Consider the following 20,438-nt stretch of genomic DNA (forward strand, 5'->3'; position numbering starts at 1 on the left):
CTCCCCTTCCCTCCCCTCCCTCACTTTCTCTTTCATAACTCTGCTCTCTGTCATATCCCCCCCTCTCCGTTAGTCTCTTTTAATTTGATATCATTGTCTTTTTCTCCTATCATGAGGGTCTTGTTGCAGGTATCGCTAGGCACTGTGAGGTCTTATATATCGAGGCCACATTCTGTCAGAACAGTTGTTTGTAAGGAGTGGTTCCTTTCCTTTGGCTCTTTTCATTCTTTCCGCCACCTCTTCTGCAATGGACCCTGAGCCTTGGTGGGTGTGAGGTGTTTCAGTGCTGGACACTCCTTTGTCCCTAAAATACCTTTTTTAAAGCTGGTCAGAGTGGTATTGAACTTGTGATCCTTCTGCCTTAGTCTCCCTGGTAGAGATGGAATTATAATTCTTCATTATCTGATCTGGCCTAATTAAGCTTCTAAATTGTTTGTTCCTTTTCCTAGGGAGAAGTTTACTTTTGCTGGAACTAGGCCATCCTGTGTTCTCATCGAACAGCTAGCTGTGTGTGTCAGCAGAGGGGAGCCTGTGTTGTTGGTAGGAGAGACTGGAACTGGCAAAACTTCTACTGTACAGTACTTGGCTCATATTACAGGTGATTGGAAAGAATTTTGCCTCTGGGCATTTCACAATGACTTTTTTTGGTGGAAGTAGGACCTGGCTTTATACCACATGCTGCCTTTAAACTTGATCCTCATGCCTTAGCCTCCAGTTTGCTATGATTACAAGCATGTACTATCACACCTATTTATTTATTTTTGTTTCTTTTTATTTATTTATTTGAGAATGACAAAGAGGCAGATAGAGAGAGGAGAGAAACAGAATAGACGCGCCAGGGTCTCCAGCCACTGCAACAAACTCCAGATGCATGTACCCCTTGTGCATCTGGCTAAAGTGGATCCTGGGGAATTGAGCCTTAGGCTTCACAGGCAAGCGCTTAACTGCTAAGCCATATCTCCAGCCTTTTTTCTTTCTTTTTTTTTTTTAAATTAAAATAGTACATCTAAAAAGGGTATTAGAATTTAATGAGACCTACATGTAATCCTTCCCTGTGGCCAGGGGAGGGCATGATAGTAACACATTAGTATTGTCTCAGTTCAATTGTATTCTTTGCTTTGCAAATAGAATTTGTTTTGTTTCAGGCCAATGGGATTATATTTTACTACACATGTACCTTATTTTTTGTTTATTTTGTGACAAAGTCCTACTGTGTACAGGGTTGCCTTTTCTGATCCTTATGATCCTCCTGCATCTATCTGCTCTCTGCTGGGGTTTACAGGCATGTGTTACCAAGCCCAGCTTATGTATCGTGTTTAATTAAGTAAATTGGACAATTTTAAAAATAGGTTTTATTTTTCCTAATGGCCAAGACAATTACATAGTGTGGGTATTTTGAGTCATTTGATAGCATCAACTTAACAAAGAATTTTTAGATTCAAGAAAATAAATGAAAAAGACAAATGAAATGTGCATTAATATGTTTATAAGGGTTTTCAAATATTTGAAATGATTTTTTTTTTTCCTCTTTGCTTCTTAAAGGCCATCGTTTGAGTGTGGTTAATATGAACCAGCAAAGTGACACTGCAGACTTGCTTGGAGGGTAGGTGTGGTTTGAAAACTTTAAAAAAATTTTATTAGAGAAGAGAAAGAGGAGAAAATGGGCATCCCAGGACTTATAGTCACTGCAGACAAATAGACACATGCACCCACCATGTACATATGGCCTATGTGGGTTCTGGGGAGTTGAATCTGGGTTCTTTGGCTTCACAGGCAAGCGTCTTAACAGCTAAGCCATCTCTCCAGCCCTAAAAACTTTTCTTATTTTTTTCTTATTTTGTTATGTTTATGTTTCTTATTTTGTTTATTATGTTTTACTGTTTTCTTTACAAAAACTGGGAGCATGTCCAGAGACTTGCATGCTGTACCCCATCACAGTAGCATTTATTGGAATTTATTGAGATATTCTTATTTTTCTCTTCATTTGAAAAATAAATCCTTGAGGTCTTTGCTCTTAAAGATAATACTCTAGGGCTGTAGAGATGGCTTAGCGGTTAAGTGCTTGCCTGTGAAGCCTAAGGACCCCGGTTCGAGGCTCGGTTCCCCAGGTCCCACGTTAGCCAGATGCACAAGGGGGCGCACGCGTCTGGAGTTCGTTTGCAGAGGCTGGAAGCCCTGGCGCACCCATTCTCTCTCTCTTCCTCTATCTGTCTTTCTCTCTGTGTCTGTCGCTCTCAAATAAATAAATAAAAAAAAAATTAAAAAAAATAAAAATAAATAAAAAAATAAAAAAAGATAATAAAGGAAGGGAGGAGGATACTTAATAGGTTGATATTGTATATATGTAATTACAGTGATTGTAATGGGGAGGTAATATGATGGAGAATGGAATTTCAAATGGGAAAGTGTGGGGGTGGGGAGGGAGGGAATTACCATGGCATATATTTTATAATCATGGAAAATGTTAATAAAAATTAAAAAAATAAAAATAAAAATACAAAATGTCTATAGGTCTAATTGGTTTACAAATCTGGATCTTTGTAAGAAATCATAACAGGTAGACATATTAAAGTCTATTAAAAATCAGGTTGTTTATATTACAAAACATATTAATTAATTGATCTTTGTTAGGACATACTACCTTCTTGCTCCTGTGCTTGTTCTAGTTTTTTTTTTTTTTCTCCCGTTTTTGTTGAGGTAGGGTCTCACTCTAGCTCAGGCTGATCTGAAATTCACTATGTAGTCTCAGGGTGGCCTTGAACCCATGTTGATTATCCTGCCTATGCCTCCCAAGTGCTGGGATTAAAGGCATGTGTCACCGCACCGGGGCTTATTTTATTTTATTTTTTATTTTATTTTTTTATTTTATTTGGCTCTCCTTACGTACCCCCAGCTGAGCTAACACTCTGTATCCTCCTGCTATTACCTTTCAAATACTTCAGTTATTGGCTTGTGCTACCATATTTTTTGCCTTTGCTCTTTGACTAATGTTACCATGATAGTGTCTCATGTTGTATACAATTGTTTCTGCTGAAGGTTACACTCAGGGCATTATATATCTTACACCAGCATTATTATATTGCTGAGGTATGCCCCAGTCCCTCATTAAATTTTCATCTGATTTTTTTTGTCATATTTAACATGGAGTTCTGATGGGCAGCATACAGATCTACACATTACCTATTACCTTTAATAAGAGAACAAAACTAAATTCTAAGAACTTAAAAGACTCCATGAAAGAGTGAAGTATGACTTAGAAGTAACAGGTATAATTCCTCAAAGAGAAAATCTAGCACTACATAGTAAGTTAAGATCATATGCTTATAGTATTGAATCTACGGAAGAGACTTGAGATGGGTACAGAGAGGGAAAACCTAATATTTAGAGAAGAAAAAGACAAAATTAAAGGTGTAGCATCTTCCTTGCCACACATAAAATTGTCCTTAAGATACATAAGCCAGATACATAAGGTGACACATGAGTCTAGAATTTGTTTGCAATTGTTAAAGGCCCTGGAATGCCCATTCTCTCTCTTTCTCTATCTGTTCCCCTCTTTCTCTCAAATAAATCTAAATTAAAGAAGAAGAAAAAAATTAAAAAGAGAAGACAGAGTGGTTGTTTGAACTGAGAACTCAACTATGAAATGATAAAATGCATTTTGGCATTATTTTATTTTTGCATTTCTTATTATGAGCTGTGTTGCAGTTAGGTTCACATTGCTGGTAGAAATCACCTGACCAAGAGCAGCTTGTGGGAAAAAGAGATTTATTTTGACTTATAGGCTCGAGGGGGAAGCTCCATGATGGCAGGGAAAATGACGACATGAGCAGAGGGTGGACATCACCCCCTCGCCAACATAAGGTGGACCATACCAACAGAAGAGTGTGCCAAACACTGGCATGGGGAAACTGGCCATAACACCCATAAGCCCGCCCCCAACAATACACTCCTCCAGGAGGCTTTAATTTCCAGTTGCCATCAGCTGGGGAACCTAACATCCAGAACACTTAAGTTTATGGGGGACACCTGAATCAAACCACCACAGGCTGTTTCTCTTTCTTTTATTTCTCTCTTATTTTTTGTTCATTCATGTGTTACCTTATTACCTTAGAGAGTCCTTTTTATTTTAGCCATGTCAAATGAGTACTTCTTAAATATAGTGTGCATATAGTATGTGGGTGTTCTGCTGCCACATCCTGGTTGGCATTGAAATTGCTCCTATGGTACCTTTTCTGAAAAACATACATTGAAAACATTGCATTACAATAGTTTGCAGTGTATTTCTTCTGTTCTTTTCTGATTGATTCTTGCTAAGCATTTGTGTTACAGTTGAATTTTGAGTTTTTGGTGCTTCTTTTTCTTCTGCTTGTTATGAGAGGTCTGTATGGCCAGTGGAGTATAAAATTATCCCAGGACTCAGACATAGGAAATATCTTTTCAGACAGTGAGTCTTCTAGCCTATCTTTTTGTTTGTGTGTGTGTGTGTGTGTTTAAAGCATTTGAAACCTCTGTTGAATATAATTATGCTTCAAATGCGAGGCTTAGCTAGTTTTTTTTTTTTATTATTTGCAAGGAAAGAGAGACAGAAGGTGAGAGATAGAGAGGATTGCTTGCACAACAGGGCCTCTTACCACTGCAAATGAAACTCAAGATACACATGGGTACTGGGGGATTAAACCTGGGCTGTTAGACATCGCCAGCAAGTGCCTTTAACTGCTGATCCAGCCCATAAGCTTAGCTTCTTATAAACCAGCTTTTCTATTGAGACTCAATGTAATTTGACTACTAAGCTGCTGTTTTTAGCTATTCAGTAGACTATGATAACTGCCAATTACTATAATGACTTATTTATGGCATTCATTATGCACTAGGCACTATTTTTTTTTTTTTTTTTTTTGAGGTAGGGTCTCACTCTGGTCCAGGCTGACCTGGAATTAACTCTGTCATCTCAGGGTGACCTTGAACTCATGGCAATCCTCCTACCTCTGCCTCCCGAGTGCTAGGATTAAAGGAGTGCGCCACCACACCCGGCTACTATTTGTTTTTTAATCTGTGTTTATGTTTCTTGGCTTGAAATCAAGTATAGTGATACCTACATCATTATACTTGGGTCTTTTTGTGCTTCCAAATCTATTTCAAGATTTTCTATTTCTGTGGAGAATAGTGAAATTTGATGGGAATTGAATCCTTAGACTACTTCTGGTAGTATAGCTAGTTTCACAATATTGCTTCTTACAGTCTGCGAGCCTGGGAGATTTTTCCATCTTTTAGTACATTCATTTTCTCTTGTGGTTAACAAAAAAATCTTTATTTTAATATTTTATTTATTTCTTTGCAAGGAGAGAGAGAGAGAGACAGAGACAGAGAGAGAATTAGAATGAATAAATGAGGATGGGCATGAATGGGCATGCCAGGGCTTCTAACCACTGCAAACAAACTCCAGACACACGTGCCTCCTTGTGCATCTGGCTTTACTTGGGTACTGGGGAATCAAACATGAGTTATTTTGCTTTACAGGCAAGTGCCTTAACCACTGAGCAATCTCTCCAGCCCCCTCTGTCAAGTGTTTTAAGTGGTTTTTTTTTTTTTTGGTCTTTCGAGGTAGGGTCTCACTTTGGTACAGGCTGACCTGGAATTAACTCTGTCATCTCAGGGTGGCCTTGAACTCATAGCGATACTCGTACCTCTGCCTCCCAAGTGCTGGGACTAAAGGCGTGCGCCACCATGCCTGGCTCTTAAAATTTAAAAAAAAAAAAACAACACATTTTTTTCTGATTTATTTATTTATTTATGAGAGAGACAGAGAAAGAGAGAGGGGGAATGGGCACGCCAGGGCCTGTAGCCACTGCAAACAAACTCCAGATGCATGTGCCACCATGTGCATCTGGCTTACATGGGACCTGGAAAATCCAACCTGGGTCCTTAGGCTTCATAGGCAAGTGCCTTAACCACTAAGCCATCTCTCCAGTCCCTAAAATTTTTTTTTTTTAAATATTTCATTTATTTGATAAAGAGAAAGAGAATGGGTGTGCCAGGGCCTCCATCTGTTGCAGACAAACTCCAGATGCATGCACCTGGCTTACTTGGGTACTGCAGAATTGAACCTCGGTCCTTTGGCTTTGCAGGCAAGCGCCTTAACTGCTAAGCCTTTTCTCCAGCCCAAAAGTTTCTTTTCTTGTTGTGTTTCATTTTTGTTTTTGAGGTAGAGTCTCGCTCTAGCCGGGGCTGACCTAGAATTCACTATGTAGTCTCAGGGTGGCCTTGAGCTCACGGCTATGCTCCTACCTCTGCCTCCCAAATGCTGGGATTAAAGGTGTGCACCACCACACCTGGCTCTGTTTTGAAGTTTTCATTGTAGAATTTTCTTGGTTAGGTTTATTTTATTTATTTATTTGAGGCAATTGTGAATGTCATTGTTTTCCTGATACCCTGTTCTTAGCATGTTTTTTATATTAGTATGTAGGAAGGCTACTTATTTTTGAGTGTTATTTTTGTATCCTGGTACTTTATTGAAAATATCAGCTCTAAGCCAGGCGTGGTGGCACACACCTTTAATCCCAGCACTCGAGAGGCAGAGGTAGGAGGATCGCTGTGAGTTCGAGGCCACCCTGAAACTTCATAGTTAATTCCAAGTCAGCCTGGGCTACAGTGAGACCCTACCTCAAAAAAACCAAAATTTATATCAGCTCTAACAGTTTTTTTAGTAATTAACTTATTTATTGAGGGAAGCATAAAACTAAGGGAAGGAAAAGGAATACACTCACATGGTGTGAGAGCCCACATGGTGGGCCTGTGTGAACCATAAAAAGAGAATAAAGGGAAGGAAAAGAAAGTACAAGGAGCTCCTGCCATGTGCAGTGCGGGAGGGAGGAAAGCGCCCATATTGGAAGTAGAGATCAGGTGGTTCTGCCCTGTCTCAGCCCAGCCAGGCAGAGAAGTTGGGAATCTCAGCAGAAACTGGAGGTTTACTAGTGCTCAGATAGCCCAGAGCTCTAACCTCTTTTTTAGTGGAGTCTTCATGATACTTTCTTTTTGGGGGTGGGTGGGTTTCAAGGTAGGGTCTCAGGCTGGCCTTGAACTCACAGTGATCATCCCATATCTGTCTCCTGAGTGCTGGTATTAAAGGTATGCACCACCATGCCCAGCCGATGATTTTTTTTTTTTAATTTTTATTAACATTTTCCATGATTATAAAATATATCCCATGGTAATTCCCTCCCTCCCCAACCCCACACTTTCCCATTTGAAATTCCATTCTCCATCATATTACCTCCCCATTACAATCATTGTAATTATATATATACAATATCAACCTATTAAGTATCCTCCTCCCTTCCTTTCTCTACCCTTTATGTCTCCTTTTTACCTTACTGGCCTCTGCTACTAAGTATTTTCATTCTCACGCAGAAGCGCAATCATCTGTAGCTAGGATCCACATATGAGAGAGAACATGTGGTGCTTGGCTTTTTGGGCCTGGGTTACCTTACCTCACTTATTATAATACTTTCCAGGTCCATCCATTTTTCTGCAAATTTCATAACTTCATTTTTCTTTACCGCTGAGTAGAAATCCATTGTATAAATGTGCCACATCTTCAATATCCACTCATCAGTTGAGGGACATCTAGGCTGGTTCCATTTCCCAGCTATATAAATTGAGCAGCAATAAACATGGTTGAGCACGTACTTCTAAGGAAATGAGATGAGTCCTTTGGATATATGCCTAGGAGTGCTATAGCTGGGTCATATGGTAGATCAATCTTTAGCTGTTTTAGGAACGTCCACACTGTTTTCCACAATGGTTGGACCAGATTGCATTCCCACCAGCAGTGTAGAAGGGTTCCTTGTTTTCCACATCCCTGCCAACATTTATGATCATTTGTTTTCATGATGGTGGCCAATCTGACAGGAGTGAGATGGAATCTCAATGTAGTTTTAATCTGCATTTCCCTGATGATTAGTAACGTAGAACATTTTTTTAGATGCTTATATGCCATTCGTATTTCTTCCTTTGAGAACTCTCTATTTAGCTCCATAGCCCATTTTGTGATTGGCTTGTTTGATTCCTTATTATTTAACTTTTTGAGTTCTTTGTATATCCTAGATATTAATCCTCTATCAGATATATAGCTGGCGAAGATTTTTTTCCCATTCTGTAGGTTGCCTCTTTGCTTTTTTTACTGTGTCCTTTGCAGTGCAAAATCTTTGTAATTTCATGAGGTCCCAGTGATTAATCTGTGGTTTTATTGCCTGAGTAATTGGGGTTGTATTCAGACAGTCTTTGCCAAGACAAATATATTGAAGGGTTTCCCCTACTTTTTCCTCTAGCAGTTTCAGAGTTTCAGGTCTGATGTTAAGGTCTTTAATCCATTTGGACTTAATTCTTGTGCATGGCGAGAGAGAAGAATCTATTTTCATCCTTCTGCAGATATATATCCAGTTTTCAAAACACCATTTGCTGAAGAGGCTGTCTCTTCTCCAATGAGTATTTTTGGCATTTTTATCGAATATCAGGTGGCTATAGCTACTTGGGCTTACATTTGGGTCCTCTATTCTGTTCCACTGATCTACATGTCTGTTTTTGTGCCAGTACCTTGCAGTTTTTGTTACTATGGCTCTGTAGTATAGGTTAAAATCAGGCATGGTGATACCACCAGCCTCATTTTTGTTGCTCATTATTATTTTAGATATTCGAGGTTTTTTGTGATTCCAAATGAATTTTTGGATTGTTTTTCTATTTCCATGAAGAAAGCCTTTGGAATTTTGATAAGGATTGCATTAAATGTGTAGATTGCTTTAGGTAAGATTGCCATTTTCACAATATTGATTCTTCAAATCCAGGAACAAGGGATGTTTCTCCAGTTTGTAGTGTCTTCTCCAATTTCTCACATGAGTGTTTTAAAGTTCTCATTGTAGAGATTCTTTGCTACCTTGGTTAGGTTTATTTCAAGGTCTTTATTTTTTTTGATGCAACTGTGAATGGGAGTGATTCCCGGATTTCATCCTCTGGGTATTTGTTGTTAGAATATATATGAAGGCTACTGATTTCTTTGTATTTATTTTGTATCCTGCTACATTGCTGTAGGTTTTGATCAGCTCTAACAGTTTGCTAGTAGAGTCTTTAGGGTCCTTTATGTATAGAATCATGTCATCTGCAAATAATGATAACTTGATCTCTTCCTTTCCAATTTGTATCCCTTTTATGTGTGTCTCTTGCCTTATTGCTATGGCTAAGACTTCCAGAACTATATTAAATAAAAGTGGGGACAGTGCACACTCTTGTCTTTTTCCTGATTTTAGTGGAAAAGCTTCCAGTTTTTCCCCATTTAGTAATATGTTGGCTGTAGGCTTGTCATAAATAGCCTTTATTATATTGGGATATGTTCCTTATATTCCCAGTCTCTGTAGGACTTTTATCATGAAGGGATTTTGGATTTTGTCAAATGCTTTCTCTGCGTCTAATGTGATTTTTGTCCTTCAACCCGTTTATATAATCTTTTACATTTATAAATTTGCGTATGTTGAACCATCCCTGCATCTCTGGGATAAAGCCTACTTGGTCAGGGTGAATGATCTGTTTGATATACTCTTGTATTCTGTTTGCCAATATTTTGTTGAGAATTTTTGCATCTATGTTCATGAGGGAGATTATTATTTTCTTTTTTGTCCTATCTTTGCCTGGTTTTGGTATCAGGGTGATGCTGGCCTCATGAAGGAGTTTGGTAGAATTCCTTCTTTTTCTATTTCCTGGAAAAGCTTAAGAAGCAATGGTGTTAGCTCTTCTTTAAAAGTCTGGTAAAATTCAGCAGTGAATCCATCTGGGCCTGGGCTTTTTTTAGTTGGGAGATTACTGATAACTGTTCAGATCTCCATGTTTGTTATAGGTCTATTTAAGTGATAATCTCATTTTGATTTAATTTAGGTAGGTCATATAGATCAAGGAAAGCATCCATTTCTTTCAGATTTTCATACTTTGTGCAGTATATGCTTTTATATTATGTCCCTATAGTTTTTTGAATTTCTCTGGAATCTGTTGTGATGTTACCTTGTTCATCTCTGATTTTATTAATTTGTGTCTCTTGTCTCTTTCTTTTGGTCAGATTTGCTAAGGGTTTATCAATCTTGTTTATCCTTTCAAAGAACCAACTCTTTGTTTCATTAATTCTTTCGATTGTTGTTTTTGTTTCTATTTCATTAATTTCTGCCCTAATCTTTATTATTTCTTCCTGTCTACTGATTTTTGGTTTGCCTTGTTCTTCTTTTTCCAAGCCTTTAGGGTGAAGCATTAGGTGGTTTACTTGCCACCTTTCTAATTTCTTAATATAGGCACTTAAAGCTACAAATTAACCTCTTAGAACTGCCTTCATTGTGTCCCAGAGATTTTGGTATTTTGTGTTCTCATTATCATTTGACTCTATAAATTTTTTGATTTCCTTCTTGATTTCTTCATTGATTCATCTTGATTTCATCATTCAGTAGTGTATTATTTAGTTTCCATGATTTTGTGTATGCTCTATAGCTTTTCTTGCTACTGATTCGTAGTTTAATTCCATTGTGGTCAGATAGAATGCAAGGAATTATTTCAATTTTCCTGAATTTGTTAAGATTTGCTTTGTGTCCTAATATATGGTCTATTTTAGAGAATGTCACATGTGCTGCCGAAAAGAATGTATATTCTGCAGCCTTTGGATCAAATATCCTGTATATATCTGTTAGGTCCATTCCTTCTATGACCTCATTTAGTCCAGTTGCCTCTCTGTTTATTTTTTCCCGGGATGACCTGTCAATTGATGAGAGTGGGGTGTTAAAGTCACCCACCACCACTGTGTTTGGTGTTATCTGTGACCTTAGTTCTAATAGTGTTTGTTTGACGAATTTGGGAGCCTCCATGTTAGGTGCATATATGTTTAGGATTGTAATGTCCTCCTGTTGGAGTATGCCCTTAATCAATATAACGTGACCTTCCTTATCTTTCTTGACTAACATTGGACTAAAGTATTCCTTGTCTGATATTAGGATAGCAACCCCTGCTTGTTTTCTAGGCCCATTTGCTTGAAACACCGTCTTCCAACCTTTCACCCTAAGGTAATGTCTATCCTTTGTAGAAAGGTGAGTTTCTTGGAGACAACAAATTGTAAGATCCTGCTTTTTAATCCAGTCTGCAAACCTATGTGTTTTCGTTGGGGCATTGAGGCCATTGATATTACGAGATATTATTGAAAGGTGTGTATTTATGTTTGCCATTTTTTTTTTTTTTTTTTTTTTTTGTGGTTCTGGTTCTACCTGTGCTCTCTTCTGTTAACTAGTATTTGAGTATTGCTTGTTTTTTCTAGGTTCCTTAAATGTATGCTTTTCCTTTTCTTCAGCATGGAGGATTCTATCAAGTATTTTCTGTAGAGCAGGTTTTATCTTCAAATACTCCTTTAACCTGCTTTTGTCATGGAATGTCCTTATTTCTCCATCTATTTGAATGGATAACTGCAGGATAAAGTAACCTTAGTTGACAGTTGTTATCTTTCAGAACTAGGAATATATCACTCCAAGCCCTTCTGTCTTTAAAAGTTTGTGTTGAATAATCTGTTATCCTGATGGGCTTGCTTTTGTAGGTAACTTGCTTTTTCTGTCTAACTGCTTTCAATATTTTTTCTTTGGTGTGTGTGTTTGGAAGTTTGATTATAATATGGCGAGGAGAGGTTCTTTCCGGGTTTTGTCTGGCTGGGGTTCTCAAGGCCTCCTGTATCTGCATTGGCACCTCTATCCCAATTTCCCAATTTGGGGGAAATTTTCTTCTATGATTTTGTTGAAGATGCCTAATGTGCCTTTGGAGTGGATTTCTTCTCCTTCTACTATGCTCTGAATTCTTTTTTTTTTTAAAGATGATTTGACTTTTTTTTTTAATATTTTTTTTGTTCATTTTTTATTTATTTATTTGAGAGCGACAGACACAGGGAGAAAGACAGATAGAGGGAGAGAGATAGAATGGGCGCGCCAGGGCTTCCAGCCACTGCAAATGAATTCCAGACGCGTGCGCCCCCTTGTGCACCTGGCTAACGTGGGACCTGGGGAATCGAGCCTCGAACCGGGGTCTTTAGGGTTCACAGGCAAGCGCTTAACCGCTAAGCCATCTCTCCAATCCCCTGAATTCTTATATTGGATCTTTTCATAGTGTCCCGAATATCTTGAAATTCCCACTCATACTTTTCTATAAGTTTGTCTTTCTCTTTGTTGTACTATATTAGACCTGCCACCTGGTCTTCTAGCTTAGATATTCTGTCCTCTCCCTCATCCATCCTACTGGTGAGATTTTCTAGAGTTTTTTATTTCATTAACTGTGTTCTTCATTGCTAGTAATTCTGACTGGTTTTACTTTATTATTTTTATTTCCTTATTTATGTCTTGTATTGCCTTCTTTATTTCATTAAATTGGTGTCCTGCGTCTTCTTTGATTCCTTTGATTTCTTCTTTGTTTCTTTTGATTTGTTCTTTGACCTCTTTGAACATATTTATAATCATTCTTTTGGACTCTTAGGCATTTCTTCTAACTCGTTCTCGTTGGAGGACATTTCTGATGCATTAATAGTTTTAGGTGGATTTATATCATCTTGCTTTTTAGTGTTTCTTGTGTTATGTATATATTTTTGCATCTTGGATTAAGTTAATGCTTCGATTTTCTAGCTAGCTGGGTATTCTTAGCTGTATCAGTTGATTTGATGTAATATATTTTCAGGGTAGGAGCTTAAGGTGTTAGGTGTGGCTCTTAAGACTCTCAGAGTATCTACAAAGATGTTCTTAGGGTTTGAGTTTCCCTGCTATAGGAGTATTCAAGCAGGCTGAGTGGAATAAAATACAGGTAGATTCTAAAGTTTAACTAAATACTGTACACATTCAATCAAAAAGAGCTCCGAGTATGTATGCAAGAGTAGTTATTATAATGATCAGATCCTCTATGAACAAAGAGGTTAAGATTTCTGGTGTGGTGAGGGATCCAAGTCAGATTGCGACCAAGTGAAACCCTTCCCTGATGCAATCCCATTTACCTTGGATGATTTTGGTCTCAGTCAATTTATTGCCTGGGTTGTCGGGCTGCTGTTCTGATTTCTGGAGCTGGGCACTGAGTTTTCATGCGGGGCAAACGAAGCCTGGCTTGTGTGGCCCTGCAGATCAGCACCCCCGCTGCTGGAACTGCTGCTCAGCTGCCACTGCTGGATTTGTAGCCGCTGCTGCTGAAGGTGCTGCTGCTGGACCCACTGCTGCTGTTGCCTCTGCTGCTGCTGTAGCTGCCATTGCTGGAGCCACCACTGCTGCAGATGCTGCTGCTGCTGTGTCCACTGCCGCTGCTCCCACAGAAGTTGCTGCTGCTGGGTCTGCTGCTGTTGCTGCTGCGACTGGAGCTGCTGCTGCTGTTTCCGGTGCCAGAGCCGCTGATGTTGCTCCTGAACTCTGCTCCTGCTTGGGTCCCGCTGTCGGCTGAAGTTGGCGTGGCCAGTCTCGGGACCGCTGCTCTGTTCTCTGGAGCTGGGCTCAGGCAGTGGGGAAGAGGGGGAGCCGCAGTTGCTCTGGTTCTCTTGCTGCTCCACGTGTTCTTCTACCTCCTGGTCTGCTCCTCCGTTGCTCACTGCCACTCTCCCTTCATGTTTCCTGAGTTGCGGAGAGTGCGGTGTGAGGGGAAGCTCCCACTCCTTGCTTTCCTGCGGCTGAAGCTGAGCCTGCCGCTGCCGTGGTTGCCGGGGCTGGCAGAGCTGCTGTTGCCGGCTTGTGCGGGCTCTGGATGCTCTGGATCTCTTCTACTTCTCCGCTACCGCTTCAATTTCCTATACACCTCACTTTTTCGTAAAAGTGTATATTTTGCTGAGTTTTTTTGGTCTTTTTTTCCCCCCTAGGCTGCTTTGGCGTGGTACCTACGCCGGCATCTTAACCGGAAGTGAAGACCCAGCCTATTATTTTTAATGTATAAAATTATATCATGTGCAAATAAGGATTCTTTCATTGCCAGAACTGTATTGAATAAAAGTGGAGGAAATGGACCCCCTTGGCCGCAGTTAAAATTATGTGCATGTAGATAGATAGATAGGTAGATAGATAGATAGAAAGAAAGATAGATAGATAGAAAGAAAGAAAAAAGATAGATAGATAGATAGATAGATAGATAGATAGATAGATAGATAGATAGATAGTCAGTCTCAACACAGTATAAAAGTTTAAGTATTGGGGCTGGACAGATGGCTTAGTGGTTAGGGCATTTGCCTCCAATGCCAAAGGATCCCAGTTTGATTCTTCAGGACCAACCTAAGCCAGATGCACATGGGGATGCATGTATCTGGAGTTTGTTTGTGTTGCCTGGGGATCCTGGCACATCCATTCTCTCCCTCTCTCTCGTGCTCGCTCTCTCTCTCTCTCTGCCCCCTCTCCCCCTCCCTCCTTCCCTCCCTCCCAAATAAACAAATGATTTAAAAATTTTAAACATGAAGGGATGTTGGATTTTGTCAAAAGTCTTTTCTGTAAGAATTGAGATGATGTGTGATTTCTGTCCTTGAATGCATTCATGTTTTACATTTGTTACTTTATATATATCGAACCATCTTTGACTCTCTGGAATGACACCAACTTGATTGTGATGATCTTCCTAATGTATTCTTGCATTTAGTTTGCATTTATTTTGTTGAATGCTTGCATCTATGTTTATTAAGTAGATTGTCCTATGATTTTATTTTTTTGTTCATCTGTATTCTTTTTTTTTTTTTTTTTTTTTTGGTTTTTCAAGGTAGGGTCTCACTCTGGTCCAGGCTGACCTGGATTAACTCTGTAGTCTCAGGGTGGCCTTGAACTCACGGCAATCCTCCTACCTCTGCCTCCCGAGTGCTGGGATTAAAGGCGTGTGCCACCACGCCCGGCTCATCTGTATTCTTTCAGACATTTGGAATGGGAGAATATAGCTGAACACATAGATTTTCAGTTATCTTATTTTTCATTTTTGACTTCAAGTAATTTTATTCATTTGAAAGAGAGAGAAAGAGAATGGGCTCACTAGTGCCTCCAGCCACTGCCAGTGAACTCCACTTGCATGCACCACCTTGTGCATCTGGCTTACATGGGAACTGTGGAATCAAACCTGGGATCCTTTGACTTTGCAGACAAGCACCTTAACCACTAAGCCATCTCTCTAGCCCAATTTTTAGTAATTTGATTGTATTATTTCTGCTTTTGATTGTTTTCTAAGTTCCATCAGCTTCAATAGTTTGTGAATCACATTTAATTTTGTTTCAGTTACAAGCCAGTGGATCATAAGCTTATATGGCTACCTCTACGTGAGGCATTTGAGGAACTGTTTGCCCAGACATTTTCCAAGAAACAAAACTTCACTTTCTTGGGGCACATTCAGACCTGTTACAGGCACAAACGATGGCATGACCTCCTCAGACTAATGCAACATGTACATAAGTCAGCTGTTGCCAAGGAAGGAAAGGAGAGTCAAACTGGTAAGGATGTGAAAAGGCATGAGCGTAGGGTTCATCAGAATGAAGTGCAAAGTTTGGGTGGAAGAATAAAGAAATAAAAATTGAAATGCTGTAGAGAGCAGGGCAAAAGTGAATAATTTTGAAGTAATGCTGCTGTCATGCTTGCTGGCGTGGTTTGTTTGTTTGTTTATTTGTTTGTTTATTTGTTTATTTTTCCTGAGGTCGGGTTCCACTCTATCTCAGGCTGACCTGGAATTCATTACGTAGTCTCAGTGTGGCTGCTCCTCCTACTTCTGCCTCCCGAATGCTGGTATTAAAGGCATTTGCCACTACACCCAGCTTTGCTGGCATTATTATTGCTATTCTGGTGGGTGGTAATACTGATGCATATGCCTTCCTTAGTAGTCAGAATGCTATATTTCCTCAGAAAGATACAATGTTTAGCTGGCTCCAGAATAAAGGTTTGATCTTCTCTCTACTTCCTTATCTCTGAAATTGTTTTGACATAACTACTTTGATGGGTTATTCCAAGGGGAAATAAAGAGTAGGTACACATAAACATACACATTAACTAAATGTTAGGTGGCATTATGTAAGAGGACTAGTTTGTTTTGCACTTTATTCTAAGGTATCTGGCTTTTTTTTTTTGTTTGTTTGTTTGGTATGGTCTTGCTCTAGATTAGGCCGACCTGGAATTCACTATGTACTCATGTACTCTCAGGTTAGCTTCAAATTCCCAGTGGTCCTCCCACTTTTGCCTCCTGAGTGCTGGGATTAAAGGTGTGCACCACCACGCCCAGAAAGTGTTCTACAAATTTTATGATTTTGTATTTCAAAATTATATTATAATGTGTATCCTTTTCTGTCACTGGAACCCAAATACCTATCAGACTGATTTATTTTGGATCATGGTGGGAAAGAAATTTTAGTTCATCATATTGCGGAAGGCATGGTATCAGCAGTGGTTCCTTTATGGCAGTAGGAACTGGATGTGACAGTTGCTCACATTGGAGATCAACATGAAGCTTGAGCTACGTGCTGGGCTATTATATTCAATGGTCTGCTTGAAATCATCTATTTCTGCTTGTATAAAGACTTTACAGCTTTCTAAAACATAGCCATCAGATGTGGACTAAACATTTGTAACATGAGCCTTTGGGGGACATTTTAGATTGAAACTGTAACACAAAGTGTCACAACTCAAACAATTTTTCTTAACTTTTTTCTAGGGTTACTCCTAAAGGAGAAATGGGAAGCATTTGGCCTTAGACTCAGCCATGCCCAGCAACAGATGAAAATGACTGAAAATGCCTTATTGTTTGCATTTGTAGAGGTATTTTATGTGTTATGTAGGTTAACACATACTGGTTTAGTGACAAAGGAAATGTGTTGTGCACTTGTGTGCACATGTGTATGCTTGAGGGTGGGAGGAAGAGAGAAACTAAAGGGAGAGCTTTTCTCATATATCTCACGCTGGCTTTACATTCGCTTTGTAGTTAATGATGACCCTGAACTCATGACCCTTCTGACCTCCCCAGTACTACAGATTACAACTGTGTTACCATACCTGCTTTTATGTCATACTGGAGATGAAAGCTTTATGCATGCTAGCAAGTATATCCCTAGCCCCTGTGTTTTTATGTTTGCTATATAAGATAGAAAACACTGAATGAAATGATGATTTAAATAGAAGAGTTTGAGAAATATCTTTTATGGTGGTCATAGGGTCTTGCTTAGCATAGTTTAGTATGTTTCTCAAAGTAGGGTCTCATTCTAGCCCAGGGTGACCTGAAATTCACTATGTAGTCTCAGGGTGGCCTCGGACTCAAAGCAATCCTCCTACCTCTGCCTCCCAAGTGCTGGGATTAAAGGCGTGCGCCACCATGCCCGGCAAGCGTAGTTTTATTTTAAGATAAATTTGAGGATATTCATTTAAACTGTGTGCTTATGGGGTGGAGTTTACACAAATGGTCCAAAACTTGAGCAATGAGATCAAGACCAAGATCCAACCTAAATGTGTGTTTGAAAAGTTGTATGAAAGATTGGGGTAAACTGTTCATGCAGGTCATGATCATCTCTAATATTTGCTGTGCGAAAGGTTTAGTTTGGTTAAATTAAACTAGAGTTGATGAAAAATTCCTGTTTATATATTCTTTAGCAACTGCGAAAGGTTATATATTTTAACCAGTACACACTTTTGGGGGGGGGCAGTTTCAAGGTATGGTTTCACTCTAGTCCAGGCTGACCTGGAATTTACTATGTAATATCAGGGTGCCTTCGAACTCATGGCAGTCATCCTACCTCTGCCTCCCAAGTGCTGGGATTAAAGGCGTGTACCACCACGCCCAGCTCAGTACACACTTTTCATTTGGAAATAATACCTGGTCCAAATAAACTTCATAGCCCCCTTGAAGTGGGTACTGTTCAACACCTCAGTATGTGTAATGACAGGTCCTCATTTATTGCCTCACCTATGTTAGGCTCACAGACATTTTATTTATTCATTTTCTAAATAAGTGATGCCTTTATTTCAGAGATTTGGTTCACTTTTTTTCTTTACTTTCTATTAAAAGTCCATATTCAGAAGGTTTTCATGGACATGTAACATTCTGTCTTGAACAGTAGTAGGGTTTGATTACAATGTAGATAAACTGTGGCTTACCTCTGCTAATTTATGCTTATTTGTTAATATGTTTTTTTTTCTTCTTATTTTGTTTTTCGAGGTAGGGTCTCACTCTAGCCCAGGCTGACCTAGAATTCACTATGGAGTCTCAGGGTGGGCTCGAACTCACGGCAGTCTGCCTACCTCTGCCTCCCAAGTGCTGGGATTATTTGTTAATAAGTAGTTGCATCAACCATAGTCTTTCACCAGTTTTCCCTTTCCTCTATTTTTACTTATTTATTTATTTATTTATTTATTTATTAGACACAAAGAGAATGTACACGCCAGGGCCTCTAGCCACTGCAAATGAACTCCAGACTCATGTGCCACCTTGTGCATCTGGCTAATGTGGGTCCTGGTGAATTGAACCTGGGTCCTTTGGTTTTACAGTCTAATGCCTTAACCACTAAGTCATCTCTCTCTAGCCCTATTTTTATTTTTTAGAATTTTATTTCTTCTGTTTTTCTTTGTTTTTTTAAAGAGAGAATATATTGGTTCTGGGTCTCAGCCACTGAAATTATACTCCAGACATTTGCACCAACTAGTGGGCATGTGTGGCACTGTACTTACCTCACCTTTGTGCATCTGGCTAATGTGGAATCTGGAGAGTCAAACATGGGTCCTTAGGCTTTACAGGCAATCTTAGCCACTAAGCCATCTCTCCAGTCTCCTTTCCTCTATTTCTAACCTTGAAATGTAGCTTTAATTTTTTTAATCTTATATTCTTCTAGGGTACATTGGCTCAGGCTATAAAAAAGGGAGAGTGGATTTTGTTGGATGAGATTAATCTGGCTGCTCCTGAAACGTTGGAATGTCTGAGTGGTTTGCTTGAAGGATCCTCTGGCTCATTGGTGTTGCTTGATCGAGGAGATACAGGTAGTATTTGATCCTCTTGAGATTTTACTTGGTGTACATTTTTTTTCAGTCACTTAATGAAATTCTTTAGTTCAGCATGGTACTATACAACTTTACTCCCAGCACTTAGGAGGCAGAGGTAGGAGGATCACTATGAGTTCAAGGCCAGCTACAGAGTGACTGAGACTACAGAGTGAGTTCTAGATCAGCCTGGCCTAGAATGAGACCCTACCTCAAAAAAGAAAAATAAACAAAAAGAACACATTTTGGTCTTCCAGTGGGATTTGTTTTTTTCTCTAGTAATGAGCTTCTACAAAGTGCATTGAACTATTGTTAGATGGTACGGGAAGATACATCATGAAAAAATTATCAAGAAATTTGTATTATGGGTAATAGATAAGCACACACTATTCTAATAAATGCACACATTGGTGAATAGATAATGGAACATGAATAACAGTGAATAAACACATTTAAAAGAATGTAATGGCAGCCTGAGTTTGTGTGTATCTTCTTTTGAAGAGTTTTTCAGCAAAGTTTCAGAAAAGATGATGATAAGAATAGGTAGCACCGATCTAACAAAGCCTGGTTATCTGTGAGTGTTGAATTAACTTAGGGACCTGTGGCTAGTTATTATAAGTGCTTGTAAACCTTTATAATTTTTTTTCTGAATAGAGCCATTGGTTCGCCATCCTGATTTCCGTTTATTTGCATGTATGAATCCAGCTACTGATGTGGGCAAAAGAAATCTCCCACCAGGAATAAGAAATAGGTAAGACTATTAAAAAATAATGTTTTGTTTTTTTTTTTTTTGTTGTTGTTCTTATTTATTTAAGAGAAAGAAAAATGTGATTATTGGCATGCCTGGTGCTCCTGTCATTGTAAATGGAACTATAGATGCTTGTGCTACTTTGTGCATCTGGATTCATGTGTGTACTGGGGTATTGAACCTAGGCTATGCAAGCAAGTGCCTTTAACCATGGAGCCACTTCTCTAGCCCAAGAATATTTTTATTTATTCATTGGTAACCATACTTCAAAATAATGCTTGAAGTTTTTTTTTTTTTTTTTTTTTTTTTTTTTGGTTTTTTGAGGTAAGGTCTCACTCTAGTCCAGGCTGACCTGGAATTAACTCTGTAGTCTCAGGGTGGCCTTGAACTCATGGCGATCCTCCTATCTCTGCCTCCCAAGTGCTGGGATTAAAGGCGTGTGCGTGCCACCACGCCTGGCTTGCTTGAAGTTTTTATTGTGTCTAATACAGGACTCTTTGCTTGCTTGCTGTATGCCTTTGCTTTCCCTAAGTTTTATGCATACAAGAAAGTGTAGAAGAACACTTGAGAATTATTTTCTTTGGCTTGTTTGTTACATAATTTTTGCTAGTATTGAGTGATTGAACCAAGGGTCTTTCACATTCTACTGTTGAGTCTCCAGCCCTTCTTTGGTTGTTAATATGATACTTAACAGCTCA

At 39.1% G+C, this 20,438-nt stretch overlaps 1 protein-coding gene across 4 annotated transcripts in view; it reads left to right on the plus strand.

Moving 5' to 3' along the window:
• The window catches only part of Mdn1 (midasin AAA ATPase 1), a 229,453-nt gene that overhangs the window by 66,290 nt on the left and 142,725 nt on the right, over window positions 1-20,438 (plus strand). For all 4 annotated transcript variants that reach the window (XM_045154108.1, XM_045154109.1, XM_045154110.1 and 1 more), the window contains exons 14-19: window positions 450-598; window positions 1,543-1,603; window positions 15,264-15,475; window positions 16,684-16,787; window positions 18,848-18,992; window positions 19,647-19,743. In XM_045154108.1, the coding sequence (XP_045010043.1) occupies window positions 450-598; window positions 1,543-1,603; window positions 15,264-15,475; window positions 16,684-16,787; window positions 18,848-18,992; window positions 19,647-19,743 (768 nt within the window). The remainder of the gene's footprint in view (window positions 1-449; window positions 599-1,542; window positions 1,604-15,263; window positions 15,476-16,683; window positions 16,788-18,847; window positions 18,993-19,646; window positions 19,744-20,438) is intronic.

Source organism: Jaculus jaculus, chromosome 7 (genome assembly GCF_020740685.1).
Source record: "Jaculus jaculus isolate mJacJac1 chromosome 7, mJacJac1.mat.Y.cur, whole genome shotgun sequence".
NCBI classification, from domain to species: domain Eukaryota; kingdom Metazoa; phylum Chordata; class Mammalia; order Rodentia; family Dipodidae; genus Jaculus; species Jaculus jaculus.